The 16,250-nt window shown below is 40.9% G+C and overlaps 1 protein-coding gene across 1 annotated transcript in view; it reads right to left on the reverse strand.

The window, feature by feature from the left end:
• The window catches only part of OTOP1 (otopetrin 1), a 30,138-nt gene extending 14,368 nt beyond the window's left edge, over positions 1-15,770 (reverse strand). Inside the window, exons 1-2 of the mRNA XM_067530315.1 lie at positions 15,002-15,770; positions 6,925-7,061 (exon numbers count right to left, since the gene is read on the reverse strand). Coding sequence (XP_067386416.1) covers positions 6,925-7,061; positions 15,002-15,422 — 558 coding nt within the window. The 5' untranslated portion in view covers positions 15,423-15,770. The remainder of the gene's footprint in view (positions 1-6,924; positions 7,062-15,001) is intronic.
• Positions 15,771-16,250: the final 480 nt, after the last annotated feature.

Here is a 16,250-nt window from a genome sequence, read left to right on the forward strand (position 1 = left end):
TTAACATCAATACATTAGAATCATAATAATTCATGTGAGATATGCCATGTCAGGTACCGTTAGAAAAGCTATAATGTGCTAAGTAAGATGATCATGTTTATGTTCATGTGTTATATGTGTAATAGAAGTTATGGATATGGTTGATATATCTGTATTTCAAATTGTGCTGTGTCTGGGCGACACCCCAGACAGCATGGCTGCAGCACTAGCCTGCTTAATGGCCCATTAAGAAATTCACAGGTACAAAGGGCCCAGGGGGAGAAGCCAGGGATATACCTGATGAGTCACCAGGACTTACTCATGTGACTCTGGACTCCATTTTGTTCCTGTAAATTTCCACAAGTAGCATGGCAAAAGCCAAAGGACATAAAAGGCAGCTGCACCAGATCCATTTTGTCTTCGGTCTTCAGCCTACCTCTGGATCAACTCGTCTACAACTAAACTGAAGCTGTGAAACAAAAGGACTGAGACCCATCCAGGTACTGGATGTATACCAGAGGGACTGTACAAGCCTGCAAACTCCACAATTCTTCTAGACACCTGATATGTATGGATTTTCAAATCAATTGTATTTGTCTGATTGCTTTAATCCTTTAACACTTCTCTTATAGTTTGTTTCTTTCTTTTTATAATAAACCTTTTAGTTTTATTTACTAAAGGATTGGCTGGCAGCGTGGCATTTTGGGTAAGATCTAAACTTATATTGATCTGGTAGTGTGGCTGACCTTTTGGGGTCAGGAGAAACCTTTTTGGTAAAGAGCATAGAGTTTTAAATAACTGATCTCTTTACTGGACCATAGTGGCCGATTGGGAGCCACAGACTGAAATGCAGTAAAGGGGCCTGTGTATATTTTTATTTTTGCTTCTTGATAACCAGTGTGGGGAATCAGAAGCACTGTTTGTGGCTGGTTGGGAAGTCTGACTTCAGTGTCATCCACCAGTGTTGGGAGAATCTGCTCTCCTTTTACAGCCTGCCCTGACCTTGGCATTTTCAGGTGGCTACCCTGGGCACAGACTGGTCACAAGGCCAATGAAGGGATTTAAGGTGGAGGGGTGCTGTGAAGAGCCTGCAGGGAAGAGAAGTGACATATAGACTGCAAGAGAGAAGGTTGGTAATAATAAATCTGAGAGACAACCACAGCCCAGACAAAGGTTTTAGCAGCCAAGAAAGTGCAGAAAGCTCAGTTTTGGAGGATATTAAAGAGGCAGAGGTAACAGCACATCACTGGAGACTGGATATGAGAGGTGGGGATGAGTGGGAAGAAAGAAGAATCACAGATGATGCTGAGGTTGTGGAAGATAATGGATTGAAACTTCAGGATTTAGTTCCATATTAGAATCATAGAAGATTAGGGTTGGAAGGGACCTCAGGAGGTCATCTAGTCAAACCCCCTCCTGCCCAAATCAGGACCAACCCAACTAAATCATCCCAGCCAGGGCTTTGTCAAGCTGGGCCTTAAAAACCTCTAAGGATGGAGATTCTACCATCTCCCCCTAGATAACCTATTTCAGTGCTTCACCACCCTCCTAGTGAAAAACTTTTTCCTAATATCCAACCTAGACCTCCCCCACTGCAACTTGAGACCATTGCTCCTTGTTCTGTCATCTGCTACCATTGAAAACAGCCTAGTTCCATCCTCCCTTGAACCCCCTTTCAGGTAGTTAAAGGCTGCTATCAAATCTCCCCTCAGTCTTCTCTTCTGCAGACTAAACAAGCCTAGTTCCCTCAGACTCTCCTCATAAGTCTTGTGCTCCAGCCCCCTAATCATTTGGTTGCCCTCCATTGGACTCTCTCCAACTTCTCCACATCCTTTTTGTAGTGGGGGGCCCAAAACTGGACACAATACTCCAAATGCAGCCTCACCAATGCCAAATAGAGGGGAATAATCACTTCCCTCAATCTGCTGACAATGCTCCTACTAATGCAGCCCAATATTCTGTTAACCTTCTTGGCAATAAGGGCACACTGTTGACTCATATTCAGCTTCTTATCCACTGTAACCCCCAGGTCCTTTTCTGCAGAGCTGCTGCCTAGCCAGTCGGTCCCCAGTCTGTAGCAGTGCATGGGATTCTTCCGTCCTAAGTGCAGGACTCTGCACTTCTCCTTGTTGAACCTCATCAGATTTCCTTTGGCCCAATCCTCCAATTTGTCTAGACCAGTCTGTATCATTACCCTACCCTCCATCGTATCTACCACTCCCCCCAGATTAATGTCATCTGCAAACTTGCTAAGGGTGCAACCCTGTCCATCCGCCAGATCATCGATGAAGATGTTAAACAAAACTGGCCCCAGGACTGACTCCTGGGGCACTCTGCTTGTTACCGCCTGCCAACTACACAGTGAGCCGTTGATCATTACCCATTGAGCCTGATGATCTAGCTAGCTTTCTGTCCACCTTATAGTCCATTCATCCAACCCATACTTCTTTAACTTGCAGGCAAGAATACTGTGGGAGACCACATCAAAAGCTTTGCTAAAGTCAAGATATACCACGTCCATGGCTTTCCCTACATCCACAGAGCCAGTCATCTCATCATAGAAGGCAATCAGATTGGTCAGGCATAGAATCATAGAATATTAGAGTTGGAAGGGACCGCAGTAGGTCATCTAGTCCAACCCCCTTGGTGAATCCATGCTGACTATTCCTGATCACCTTCTTCTCTTCCAAGTGCCTCAAAATGGATCCCTTGAGGACCTGCTCCATGATTTTTCTGGGGACTGAGATGAGGCTGACTAGTCCATAGTTCTCCAGATTTTCCTTCTTCCGTTTTTTGAAGAGAGGCACTATATTTGCCTTTTTCCAATCATCTGGGACCTCCCCCAATCGCCACGAGTTTTCAAAGATAATGGCCAATGGCTCTGCAATCACATCAATCAACACCCTCAGCACCCTCGGATGCACTGCATCCGGCCCTATGGAACTTGTGTAAGTCCAACTTTTCTAAATAGTCCTGAACCTGTTCTTTCAGCACTGAGTGCTGCTCACCTCCTCCCCATTCTGTGCTGCCCAGTGCAGTAGTCTAGGAGCTGACCTTGTCTGTGAAGACAGAGGGGGAAAAAATAAAATGTAGTCTATTGGAATGAATGAGGAATGCAAGGTGATAGTGGAATGATACACCAGCTTCCACAGAGATGCTGGCATGGAATTTGAAGACATCAATCGCATTTAATTTCCCAGGATACTGAAGTTTCCAATATGGAAACTTTGAAAAGGGGGCAGGCATAAAGTCATAGAGTTAAAGGCCGGAAGGGACCACCAGTTCATCTAGTCTGACATTATGCATAACACAGGCCACTGACACTCACAATCTAAACCCAACAACCAAAATTAGACCATAATATTACAGCCCACAGGAGTCTAGACTATTATTTGTCACAGGCAGAGAACAGGAGGGACTAGGGTGGCCAGATGTTCCAATTTTATAAGGACAGTCCCAATATCCGGGTCTTTCTCTTATATAGGTACCAATTACACCTCACCCCATCCCAATATTTCACACTTGCTATCTGGTCACCCTAGGAGGCACTGAGGTGCAACAGTGTCCAAGGCCCCTGCAATGGCAGGGAAATGAGTATGTGAGATATACTCAAATAATCTTAGCAAGTGACCAGCATCCACATGCTGCAGAGGAAAGCAAAATACCCCCAGGGTCACTGCCAATCTGACCTGGGAGACAATTCGTTCCTGGACCCACAAAGTTGGAGCTGGGAAGGAATTGTTGGGGACCCTGAGCATGTGAGCACCCTGAGCAGGTGCCAGCCAGCCAAATACCTGAGTGAAAAAATGCTCAGTGCCACCTCACGGCTCTGGCCCACTCCATTCAATGTCCCATCTCTAGCTGTGGCCATCCCTAATGCTTCAAAGGAAGGAGAGAAAAAACAAAAACAAAACAAACCAGAACACTTGAGGAGGTAGGGGGGATCCCTTCCAGATCCCCACAGGTGCCTGGCTGAAACCCTGACACATGAGATTTTAGGAACATAAGACAAACTGGAAATGAGCCCCAGGGCTTGTCCCTACCATCACAAGCAACCCCATCATATAATCACACTCATAAATTTGTCTAGCCCTCTCTTAAAATTAATTGTTTGTCCATACAAGTCCTATTGGGAGGCTATTCCAGAACCTCATCCCTCTGCTGGCTAGAAATCTTCTTCTAATTTCCAGCTTGAATTTGTTCATACTCAGTACATACCCATTTGTTCTTGCACCAACGCTGTCCTTTAGCTTAAATAGCTCCTTACCCTTCCTGGTGTTTACCCACCTATGTATTTATAGAAAGCAATCATATCCCCTCTCAGCCTCTTTTTTGCAAGGCTAAACAAGCCATGCTCTTCCAGTCTCCTCTCATAAAATAAGCCCTCCATTCCCCTGATCATCATAATAACATAAGAATGGCCATACTGAGTAAAAACAATGGTCCATCTAGACCAGAATCTTGTTTCCAACAGTGGCCATAGCCAGATGCTTCAGATGGAGTGAACAGAACAGGACAATTTATAGCAGCACTTCTCTACACCTGTTCCAGTTTGTATTAATCTTTCTTGAACATGGGTGACCAGAACTGTACACAGTATTCCAAATGGGATTTTACCAGTGCCTTTGCAATGGCATTAATGCTTCTCTGTCTCTACTGGAAATGCATTGCCTGATGCATCCTAGGATTACATTTGTCTTTTTCACTGTCACATCATGTTGGTGATTCATAGTCATCCTATGACAACAGATCAAAACAACCAGGTCTTTCTCCTCCTCTCCTGCTTGCAACTGATGAGCCCCTAACTTATGGCAAACATTTTATTAGACCTTAAGTTTATGACTATGCACTTAGTACTTTGAATTTCATCCCATTTGTGTTACTCCAGTCGTCTGTCATCCAGATCTTCCTGGATAATGTTCCAATCCTCCTCTATGCTGGGGATGCCTCCCAACTTTATATCAGCAAATTTCACTAGCACACCCCTACTTTTTGTGATAAAATCATTAATAAAATTAGTGAATTAGATTGGTCTCAAGACTGATCCTTGAGAACTCCACTAGTAACCTCCCTCTAGTCCGATAATTTACCTTTCAGCACAACCTGCTCTCACTTTTATCCGCCTTATAATTCTTGTACTGATCCCCATCTTCTCTACTTTCACTAATAATTTCCCATGCGGCACCATGTTAAATGCTTTACTGAAGTCCAAGTATATTAGATCTAATGCCCTCTTCCCTTATCTAAAAATGGTTCTCCCTTCTCCACAGAACTTTGAAAACAACATTGCATGTCTGCTCTGTCTGCTAATAGTCCCAGCAAAATGGAGTTCTGAGATGTGCAAAACACATTAGATGGTTTTATAATTAATAGTAAATTAAGGCCCAAATTTTCACAAATGTCCAATCATTCTGGATGCCTCAATTTTCGGTGCCAAACTTGAGACATCCAAGACCTGATTTTCTGAAGGGCTGAGCATCCACACTCCCATTGACGTCAGCTGGAATTGTGCATGCTCAACACCTCTGACTTAAGGAACTCAAAGTTAGTAGACACTTTTGAAAATGTGGGCCTAAATCTACACAGCATTTCATTGGCCAAACTGAGAATCCTGATCTTCAGCTACCGAACCAGAAGACTACATGCCTCCTACATTTTCCCATCTGTTCAGTGAAACAGTTGCCAAATTTTAAAAGGAACTAAACCAAAATTCTGTATCAAAAGGCTTTCAAACTTTATGAAAGTTTTGAATCAAATCCAAATTTTCTGACACAGTTCTTATACTGTGCCCATCACCATGTTATCTAAGCACCTTCCAGAAGTGCATTAAGTAATCTAACTAGCATCAGTTATCTGTGTTTTAATTTTTTCCCTTCCTAAGTACAGCGTTTCATTGCACATGGGGGAGCTCAGACTGGAATTCTGCTTCAGAGCTGGTTGTGCAAGGTAATGGAAGTTAGTTGAGCTTCCGCCAACCACACGCTGCACCTGACCACATGTTGGTGCGTAATCTGGCTCACAGTCTGGGAAGGAGAAATCGCAAGAGGATTTTGATTCAGGTATTCAAAATTATGGAAGCTATTGTGAAATCTCATCAACCTCTCCCTTTTGCCCTATTATGTAATAACAAGGGGATAGTCCGTAAAATAAACAGGCAGTCACTTTAAATTTAAATAGAAAAAGAAGCACTTCTTCATGCAACATATAATCAAATGCTGAATTCATTGCCACATAATGACATGTAGACAAATGGCTGGGATTTGAAAATTTGTACACACCTTATTGACTATGTTTGCAGCTATGCACACAATGATGTGCGTAGTCAAATAACATGCTTCAGGGTGAAAACCCATCATTTACAGGTTTCAGGAAGGAATTTCCCCGAGAAACAAGCATTGCAGAACTACATAAGTACATTATGTAGGAGATTTGCCTTCCTTTGACGCATGAGATATTTATTACTACCAGCTGCAGGATACCAAATTGGATGGATCAAAGGACTGAACCAGTATGGCAAGTTCCTGTGCAGAAGCAACAGTGAAATGTATTTATCTTATTTCACATAAAGAATTATGACAGTTATGTAAGTAACAGGAACTACAAAAAGGCATTCCAAATTTAGGATCAAATTTCTAGGATACCTCTTTATTCACATGAAACATTTACACATACATCTCTATGTGTGAAGAGCTATTGAATTTTAGATACAAACAGGCATTTTTGGATACACATTGGGTAACTTCTTACTCAACTGCCTGATCTGCATGCTCAAATCCCAGTTTGCATGCAGAAAGGGGTGTGCACACTAAAAGTTTAGCCTTTAACAACTTATCTCTTAACATTTTTAGACACTAATTTAGCAAAAACAGAGGAAGAGGAACAGACAAAAGTTATGCTTGGTGAGAAAAACAATAATAATAACAAGCTAAGAGTGGTTGCTTTTACCTGTACAAGTGTATGCACTGCATGTGTAACAGGAAAAATGCCTTCAGTTGCTGATAAACAGTTTGAAAATCCAATAAAGTATCCAATTTTAAAAGAATCCAGAATTAAAGTAATCACTGCAAATAACGTGATCCCACCTAAGACAAAAAAAATATTAGAAAATGTCAATATGAAGTTAATGTGTCTTCAGAAAATCTGTACTAATAAATGAAAATTCATTTTTTGAAAAGGCTACATCTACTAATCAGTGAAATAAATAAATGTTCATAAGATCAGGTTATTCCACGCAATAAATCTCTGTAACTCATGAAAGTTCTTTCACAATTTATGATTTAAGCATAACCACAATACATGAATAACTCATGTGGTATGTAAGGTCAAATCTTGCAATTCCCAGAGAGTTGAGGGCATTCAGCATCTTGCAGGAGGTGCTCAGCACCTTGCTGGATCAGAGCCTCAAGTAACTGTAGCACAAAGTCAGTTATACAGTGAAATGAATTAATGCACTATATAGCTACACAGCAAACTATACCGCTCACAGAGCTGAACAATAATGTTACAGTCTCCTGACCCAAGAGTCCTACACTGGGCAGTAATACAATCACTTGGTATGCCATCTCCATTGTTCAGAAGGTTATACTGAACCACTATAAGTCAGAGACCAAAAACTGTATGCTTTTCTTTCTACAAATGAACTCAAAGATTTTAGAATTCATCCTGAGATCCATTACAGTAATCTAAATAAATAAATGTTTGTCTAAATTTTTATATAATATTTTGAAAGGGTTTTTTAAAATGTTTCCTTTTACTGTTTTTTTAGTATAACTCCAATGTCTTTCACTTCAAAGGACTAAATGGGAACTCATTTTGGAAAGCTATATGATAAGATACAGGTATGTTGCTAGTGAACCTTATTGTATCAGCATAATTAAGCAACAAGACACAAACTGGAGATAAAATTACTGAGCCAGACTCTGAGATCTTTGTTCAGTTTTTTTTTTCCTAAGTCCTTACTCAGACAAACTCCCATTGACTTTAACTTAACTTTATCTGAATAAAGACCAGGTGAAAACTGGCTACGGACCCTAAGAACTTAGATCACTGTATTTTTACCCTGTTTCTTATTGCTCAGAGAGGACTGTGATATAAAGATGGCAAATGATATCACAAGAGTTGACTTTGTTCAATGTTTATATTTTGTTCCTTAAAATTAAAGTTAACTAGTCAACCATCTTATAATAACACGTTAAGTACCCTACTAAAAATAAGCTATTTATTTGAAAGAAAATTTTAAAAATATAATGTAATTGTTGCTGTTTGGGAATTATTCATGTTGACAATGTACTCACCAGATTATATTACAAATGGACAAGAAGCTCCAAGGTAGGTGAGGTAATACCTTTTATTGGACCAGAAGTTGGTCCAATAAAAGATATTACCTTACCCACCTTGTCTCCCAGATATCCTGGGACCAACACAGCTACGCCAACACTACATACAAGAAGCTACAAATTAGATGCAAAAAAATACATTAGGAGAAAAAAAATACATTAAAGCCACTTAGCTACAGCCATTTTTTAAAATAACACAGTTTGCTCAGTTCATTAGCTCTTTGTCAATACAAAAAACAGGCTTGGGAACAGAATGCAACCTGAAGGATTTCATTTCCATTAGTATTTTTAGTTTCATATTTTATAAATACTCTCTATATAAAGGAACCAAAGGTCAAAATCCCTAGGGATATATTTTATATGAGCAGAGAATTTGGCCTTAACTTTTCACTTTCATAGTTCAAAAGCTAAGGGCCCAATCCTGCAAGCACCTATGTGTGTGAGTAATTTTACTCAAGTGAGTATTCCCATTGAGTTCAGTTGGACTAGTTATTATGTGAGGAAGTTACTCACATCTGGAAATGTTTGCATAATTGGACCCCAGATTTAATTACACAAGTTGTATAACTTTTTATTATGTACACAAGTAAATTGTATTGTAAGGTGGTAGATTCTAGAGTGCTTTAGCAGTTAGGCATATAGGTTTCCGCTACAAAGAATTACTATTGTTCTAAAGGGAATTAGTATTGTTTAATCCCATTAAAATAATCTGCAGGACTAATTTCTAAAAATAACGAGGAAATGACTACCTAAAAGTGCAATTTTAAAAATCTGTCTATTTAGATATTTTTCCTAATAGTTTCAACATGCCTTAGGGATTTATTTCTTTTTTAATATACTAATTGTCTCATCAACAGGAAACCATATCCTTCTGCAGCAACAGTTTAGATCACACTGGAGAAAAACTAGTCTGGTTCTTGTTTAATAATTTCTTATACATAGACTAACTTGGTACATGATAGGAAATTATTTTAGACTCTAATCCTGATCCCAGTGGGAAAACTCTCATTGAGTTCAATGATGTAGGCTCAAACCCTAAGAAGTAACCTTAGTTAAGTACCTAATTTTAAAAAAGAAATTGTGTATAAGTATATTTATAATTTAAAACTGTGCAAAATGGTAAAGTAATGTAATTGGTGAAAAGGATGTACAGTCCGAGGGTCTGATTCTGCAAGCTTTTTTTCATTACTCATGAGAAAAGTTCAATTGAGTTTAAGGCATTACTAAGGTGAAGAAAGAAAGCAAGAAAGAAAGTCAAGCTTAAACCTACAAAAGCAAAAAATTCACATTTTAGATTCCTGATCAGACCCCTCCACTATGCACATACCTTATTTTTGCATGAATCAGCTGTTGTATATTTATTGTTAACTCCCTTCCATGTAGCTTTGTATTACACAGGACCATGGATTTCTTTTGATGTGGGTTCTAGATTTCATTAGTTTTAGACAATTATTCTAACTGGCCAGTGGAGAAACACTTATTTTCCCCTCACATAACGTTATCATGATTTATGTCATAATGAATATTTCTGCACACATACTTCCTTTGGTTCTCTCCAAATATGCTATGGGTTCAAACCTGTTCCCATTGAAGTCAATGAGAATGGTGCCATTGACTTCAAGGAAGCTGGATTAGGTCTTCTGTGACTCATATAAAATTAAAAATATTTTGTTTGGGCTGGGTCAAACAACAAGTAGTCCCACTAATGTCTGAGGACAATACACCAACAAAATACACAAAATGCCCAACATTCAAATTTGAGACTAAGTGTCATAGCTTTGCTTCCACTGAAAGCAATGGGAATTTCTCCTTAGTCAATTCAAAATGTGTACAGATGTCTCCAGACCACATTTGCAATGAATATACAATATGCCAAATATTCTTGTAATGACTCTTATCTTACCTCTTCTTGGTGGACATATTAGTGCTATTTTTGTTTTACTAACATTGAATATTTGACACACATCAATACTGATAACAAGACAAAGGTACTTTAGCAATCTCTATCTAAAAATAATGGGAAATATGAAATTAGGATTACTGAATATTATATATATCATATCAACAAAAATTGGTTCATGATGTCTTAATCCCTTTTTAAAGTGTTTTAAGGAGGCTTGGGAATTGTTTTCAAATATTTTGCTGAAATCTATACATTTGGGCATATTACATGTGGGATTTTCAAAATCGCTCAGTGTTGGCCTAGTTCTTAACATTAACTTAGAACAATGGAAGGGACTCCAATGGGAGAAGAGCTAGGTCAACATCAAATACTTATGAAAATCCCACTCTAAAATGATTGTATTGTTTTGGGTTTAGTGACAGATGAAGACAGAGATTGGTGCAAAGAGGGAGGAGGTAAATTTGAAGCCTGCCAAAATCTATAATGTAAATTAACTAGGCTGGCCATAATTTAGGTGTAACTTGTGCTGTTGGAGAAAAGAATAGGATAAACTTGCTCATGTGAGCAATTTATTTCTCTCTTTTTTTTAAGGAGATTTACTTCATTTGATTGATCTTCATTGCTTTCTTATGTAGTGCCCTTGGCTCTTTTTGAACCATGGGATCCAGACAGGAAAATGCCACGTTGGAGTAAGTCAGGCAAAGGACTTCATTTATGCATCTTACTTGCTGAATTTGACAAAATTATTACTTGGGGCATGCTCATATAATCCTAATGGAAGCAAAACACCCACTGAAATCAATGGAAGCATTGCCTGCATTAAGACTGCAGGAGATATGCTTTGTATGCCACACAAATTGGGAAAGAACAATGCTCTAAGGTTCAAACTGCCAATATCTAGTCACAAAAGGATCAGGTTAGAAATGGCTTATTTTGAATGAAACCCTATTTATTGCATAGTTCACTAAATGTATTTTACATCTTAGCTAACTATATAAAAAGATGTTTTTGTTCAGTAATTCTCATGCAACATTTATGCTGGTAAAATGCAAGCCATAAGTGGTCAGACAGTTACAGTTTTTCACCATGGTATTCACTGGCTAAAGAAAATACATACAATACGTCATTGAGTGGGTATCAAAAGGCTGGACAATTAAATCTAACTAGTAATCTAGATAAGTATTAACATTTTCTAGTCTAACCAGTCTTTTTCTAGTCTTACCAGTTAATTCATGCACATTTTCTTTTTACAATGAGAACAAAGAGGCACATTCTGAAAAACTAGCTAATACAGGTGGCCAAAAAATGAGGAAAACTTGTGAAAATTATCATGAAAATGGTGAGAGTAATTAACAGTGAAAGTGATTAAACAGTGGAACAGTTTACCAAGGGCCCTGGTGGATTGTCCATTCCTGATACTTTTAAAATCAAGATTGGATATTCTTTCTAAGAGATCTGCTTTAGGAATTATTTTGCAGAAGTTCTATGGCCTTTGTTATACAGGAGATCAGACTAGATGGTCAAAGTGGTCCCTTCTGGCCTTGGAGTCTATGAATCAATGATAAAATGTTTCCTTTTTTTTTCTTCAAACTTTTAAATAGTTCTATTAGCTATTTATTTGTTAATTACAAAATTATTAATGCTTTTTAAGACATCAGTACTGTAGTTCTAACTCTGGAAAAGGAAAGTAATCAGAGTCTTGCCAGAGTAAGTACTGCAGGATTGGACCTTTTTAAATAAACCTAGGTATGTTTTCTTCTATTAACATTGGTTAAAGGAATTGTCTAGGATTGTCCAAGCAATGAGAAACAACTAAGCATAGGAAAATGTGGTCTGAATATCAGGAAAATTTTCCTAACAATGAGATGTATTAGACATCCAATGGAAGTTGTGGAAGATTCATCACTTGGCAGAGCATTAAAGAATATACTATAAAGAGCAATCCTGCATTGGCAGGAAAAATGGATAAAATGACCAAATAATTCTTTTACATAGCTCATTTCTAAGATTTTATGATTCATTATCCTCCAGGGCAAGTGAAAGAATGTGCCACAAAGATAAAGGACCAGATTTTGTTACCCTTACTTATGTTGAGTAGTATCTTACTCCTCAAATAATGGAACTACTCAAGGAGTAAAGTGCTATTTAACGTGAGTGAAGGTGGCAAAACTTGGCCCAAAATAAAGCCAAATTCCACTCTGGCATAATTCAAATGACAGCCATAAAGAATTTGGCCCATATATCCTCCTAAAATAAATTTATTTAACTACCAAGATTTGGCTAAGAATGGCATATTATTATGGGAAATAATAAATAATAGTCAGTGAGTATTTATGTGATGGCAAGTGAATAGTATAAATTTTTAGCAAATTAATTATGCAGAAAACAGATGTATAACTTTGGGCATAAAATGGTTTTAATAAAACCATATAAATTGCAAGTACTGTTAATACTGGCAATAAGAGACGAAAGAAGTCACAACAGTAGGGGCTGAGAAAGAATGAAGTTTAATAGCAACTACTTATTGTTTTGAATTATCACATTTTGGTCTTAGTGTTTTTCATCTAAATGATGGTCACTAGTTGCTGTACAGGGAATTTTCTGTATTTGCATCAAAGCTGTGAGATATTATTTTAAAAAAATTCTTTGGACACAGTGGTTTATGCAACCTCTGTACTGCATTTAACACACCCGTGTGTCCAGTCTACCATTTACAGCGCTACAGGCAGAAAAAAAGATAGTTGATAATAACAACCTTGCCAGTTGGGATTCCAAACTACAGCTCAATGGTTACTACAAAGGACTTTGCTTTTTTCCTGCGACCCTGAAACACAACATTCTTTTAAGTTAACATGACTTTGTCATACTATTCTACACACCATTAAATAAAACCATTGTGGGCCTACATCCCATATGCACATGACTCTGCAAATAACTGCTGCTGCAAAAACCTGGCAAAACATCCCAGAAATTCCCTTTTTGCCTATAGGAGCTACCTGAATGGTACACATAGTTCACATCCTGAATGGCAAGCTCCTTGAGGAAGGGTCCTTGTCTTCTTGTCTTTCTGAAAAGCACCATAAATACTTATAGCACCATAAGAACATAAGAATGGCCATATTGGGTCAGACCAATGGTCCATCTAGCCCAGTATCCTCTCTTCCAACAGTGTCCAGTGCCAGATGCTTCAGAGGGAATAAACAGAACAGGGCAATTATTGAGTGATCTATCCCCAGCATCTGTCTTAGGGACACCAGAGCCTGGGATTTCATCCCTGACCATTTTGGTTTATAGCCATTGATGACCTGCCCTCCATGAACTTATCTAAATCTTTTTTGAACACAGTTATACTTTGGCCTTCACATTGGCAATGAGTTCCACAGATTGAAAGTGCATTGTGTGAAGAAGTACTTCCGTAGGTTTGTTTTAAACCTGCTGCCTATTAATTTCATCGAGTGACCCCTGGTTCATGTGTTATGTGAAGGGGTAAATAAGACTTCCTTATTCACTTCTCCAAACCATTCATGATTTTAGAATCATAGGACTGGAAAGGACCTTAAGAGGACATCTAGTCCAGTCCCCTGCACTTATGGCAGGACTAAGTATTATCTAGACCATCACTGCCAGGTGTTTGTCTAACCTGCTCTTAAAAATCTCCAATGATGGAGATTCCACAACCTCTCTAGGCAATTTATTCCAGTACTTAACCACCCTGAACTCTCATATAGAACTCTATCATAATCCCACTTCAGTCATCTCTTTAACAAGCTGAACAGTCCCAATCTTTTTAATATTTCCTCACAAGGAAGCTTTTCCACACCCTCTAATCATTTATGTTGCCCTTCTCTGTGTTTCTTTCAGTTCTAATACAGGTATATCTTTTTTGAGATGGGGTGACCAGCACTGCATGCAGTATTCAAGGTTTAGGTGTACCATGGATTTATATATTGGCATTATGATATTTATTGTCTTATCTATTCCTCTCCTACAGGTAATACAGGTAATAAATCATAATAGCTTATTTGTATAGATAGACTGTGATGCATTCTGTGATAAAATAAATAATATTGCATTGCTTGAAAAGAGTGCACATCCCAAACCCCAATTCCTCTAGACAGACAAATAGACTCACACCTACATAATTGCCTGATCTAATTTAACTATCCTGTTTTCAATGTGCCTGCCATCCTTGTATCTAGGTATTATGTAAGTAGGGTGTTCGTTTTTTATCTCTAGTATGTTCAGCTGTATGACTGCTATCCATATCATCTACAGCTATATCTATATCTAGCTATAATTATATAGCTGATTTTATTCGTTATTTATTTGGTTGGTTTTTATTGTTTTTGGATGGGAAATATGAAAATGATCATTATGAAGAACAGAAGAATAACATCTAAAATTGAAAGGGAACTTCTGATATATTGGTGTCAAGCATATCTCTGGATCTGATAGGACAGAAATTAGAGGTTTTCAGGGGAACACTCTGAGAGTGAAATTTTTCTTTTAACAGATCACTGTAACCTGATGGACAAGTTGCAGGTTGCATGGAATGAATCCACTAGAAACTTCCATTCTACTTGAGTATAGGGACCTTCACTGCTATACGGCCAAGGCTAGAGGAAGTACACACACCATGGATTTGGCCCTAAGAGGTACTGAGTCTATGGGTGATTGCTGGGGCTTCCGCGCCTCTCAGGATCTGGCTAACCTTGCTGGGGGAAAGAAAACCAAAGGGCAGACTTGGCTGTACCAGTATATGGAAGTGGGACTCGCTACTTACACTTTAACCAGCGGGCTCCTGCGTGGGTGTCTTTCTCTTGGATCAGTCTCCTCTGGGTATGGCTCCTGAAGATGTAACACAGCATCCAGAGGACCTGGACGAGCATGATAGTGATGAGATAGGAGAGCAGATCTTGCTTCCCGATGCCCACCGCATGCACAGCCCAGGAGAACATGAGCAGCAGCCCGGCCATGAACACGTTGATGCCGTACTGGCTGCTCAGGATCTCGGCGTTTTTCTGCGGATAGCTGCCTCCCAGCAAGCGGCTTCCTGCGTGCTGCGCTGCTGGCGACCCCTGCCCCTGCCTCTCCATCTCCCTCAACTCCGGCTGCCGGCTGCTTGGGCAAGGCTGCGGGTCGGGGCACCCCTCGCGGCTGTTGTCCCCCGAGCTGGAGGTGGGGTCTGCCTTATCTTCCACCATAGCGGCCCCCAGCGAACAACCAAGGCGCCCTGGAAGTGGCCGAGGTCCGCCCCGGGACTCGCTGCTGGGGGTGGACGGGGGGTGACAAGCAGACAAGGCCCCCACACAGCAGAGCCCAAGAACCCCCCCTACCCTCTCTGCTCGGGTCTCCCCTCCTGGCCCCGACGCGTTCCTTTCTGCTGCCTGGACCCGCCTGCCTCACTCGGCGCCCTCCGCGCTCCCTTCCACGCGCGCGGGCGGCCGGGCGGGCTGCAAAGTTCCTCTCTCCTCGCCCGAGCCTGGCGACGGGCTGCCCTAGAGCAGCGCGGCTCCTCGCACGCGCTCTCCCTCTCCCCAGGGGCTCAGGTCCCCCGCCTGCTCCCGCGCCCTCGCAACGCCGGGCATTGGCTCCGCTTGCTTATATAGCCCGCTGGGCTGGCTGGGGGAGCCTCCCGCTGCCATTGCCCGCGGGTGGGCAGGGCCGGGCCGGCGCGGGCGGGGATTAGATTTCAGCCGCACGCTGCTCTCGAGAGGGTGACCCCCGGCCCCGGACGGTGCACACGCGGAAGCCAGCCCTGGGTTCCCATCCCGCCTTCTGTCCGTGCCCCGGGAGCGGCGGGGTGTCTGCGCGGGGACCCAGGCGGGGTGTGCATGAGAAAGGGGGCGGAGTGTGCGCCTGGGTAGGAGGAGGTGGGTCTGGGGGCACCTAGGGAGATGGGGGGGCGGACGCTGGAGAGCGCCCACGGGGGGGGGGGGTTAGGAGTGGGTGCAGGTGCAGCCAGAGAACAGTGCGTGTGTGTGTGTGTGTGTGTGGGGGGAGGGGCTGCGCGTGTAACGGTGGCGAGAGCG

This window comes from Emydura macquarii, unplaced genomic scaffold (genome assembly GCF_026122565.2).
Source record: "Emydura macquarii macquarii isolate MOO-44397 ecotype Brisbane River unplaced genomic scaffold, CSIRO-AGI_Emac_v2 contig_3062, whole genome shotgun sequence".
NCBI classification, from domain to species: domain Eukaryota; kingdom Metazoa; phylum Chordata; order Testudines; family Chelidae; genus Emydura; species Emydura macquarii.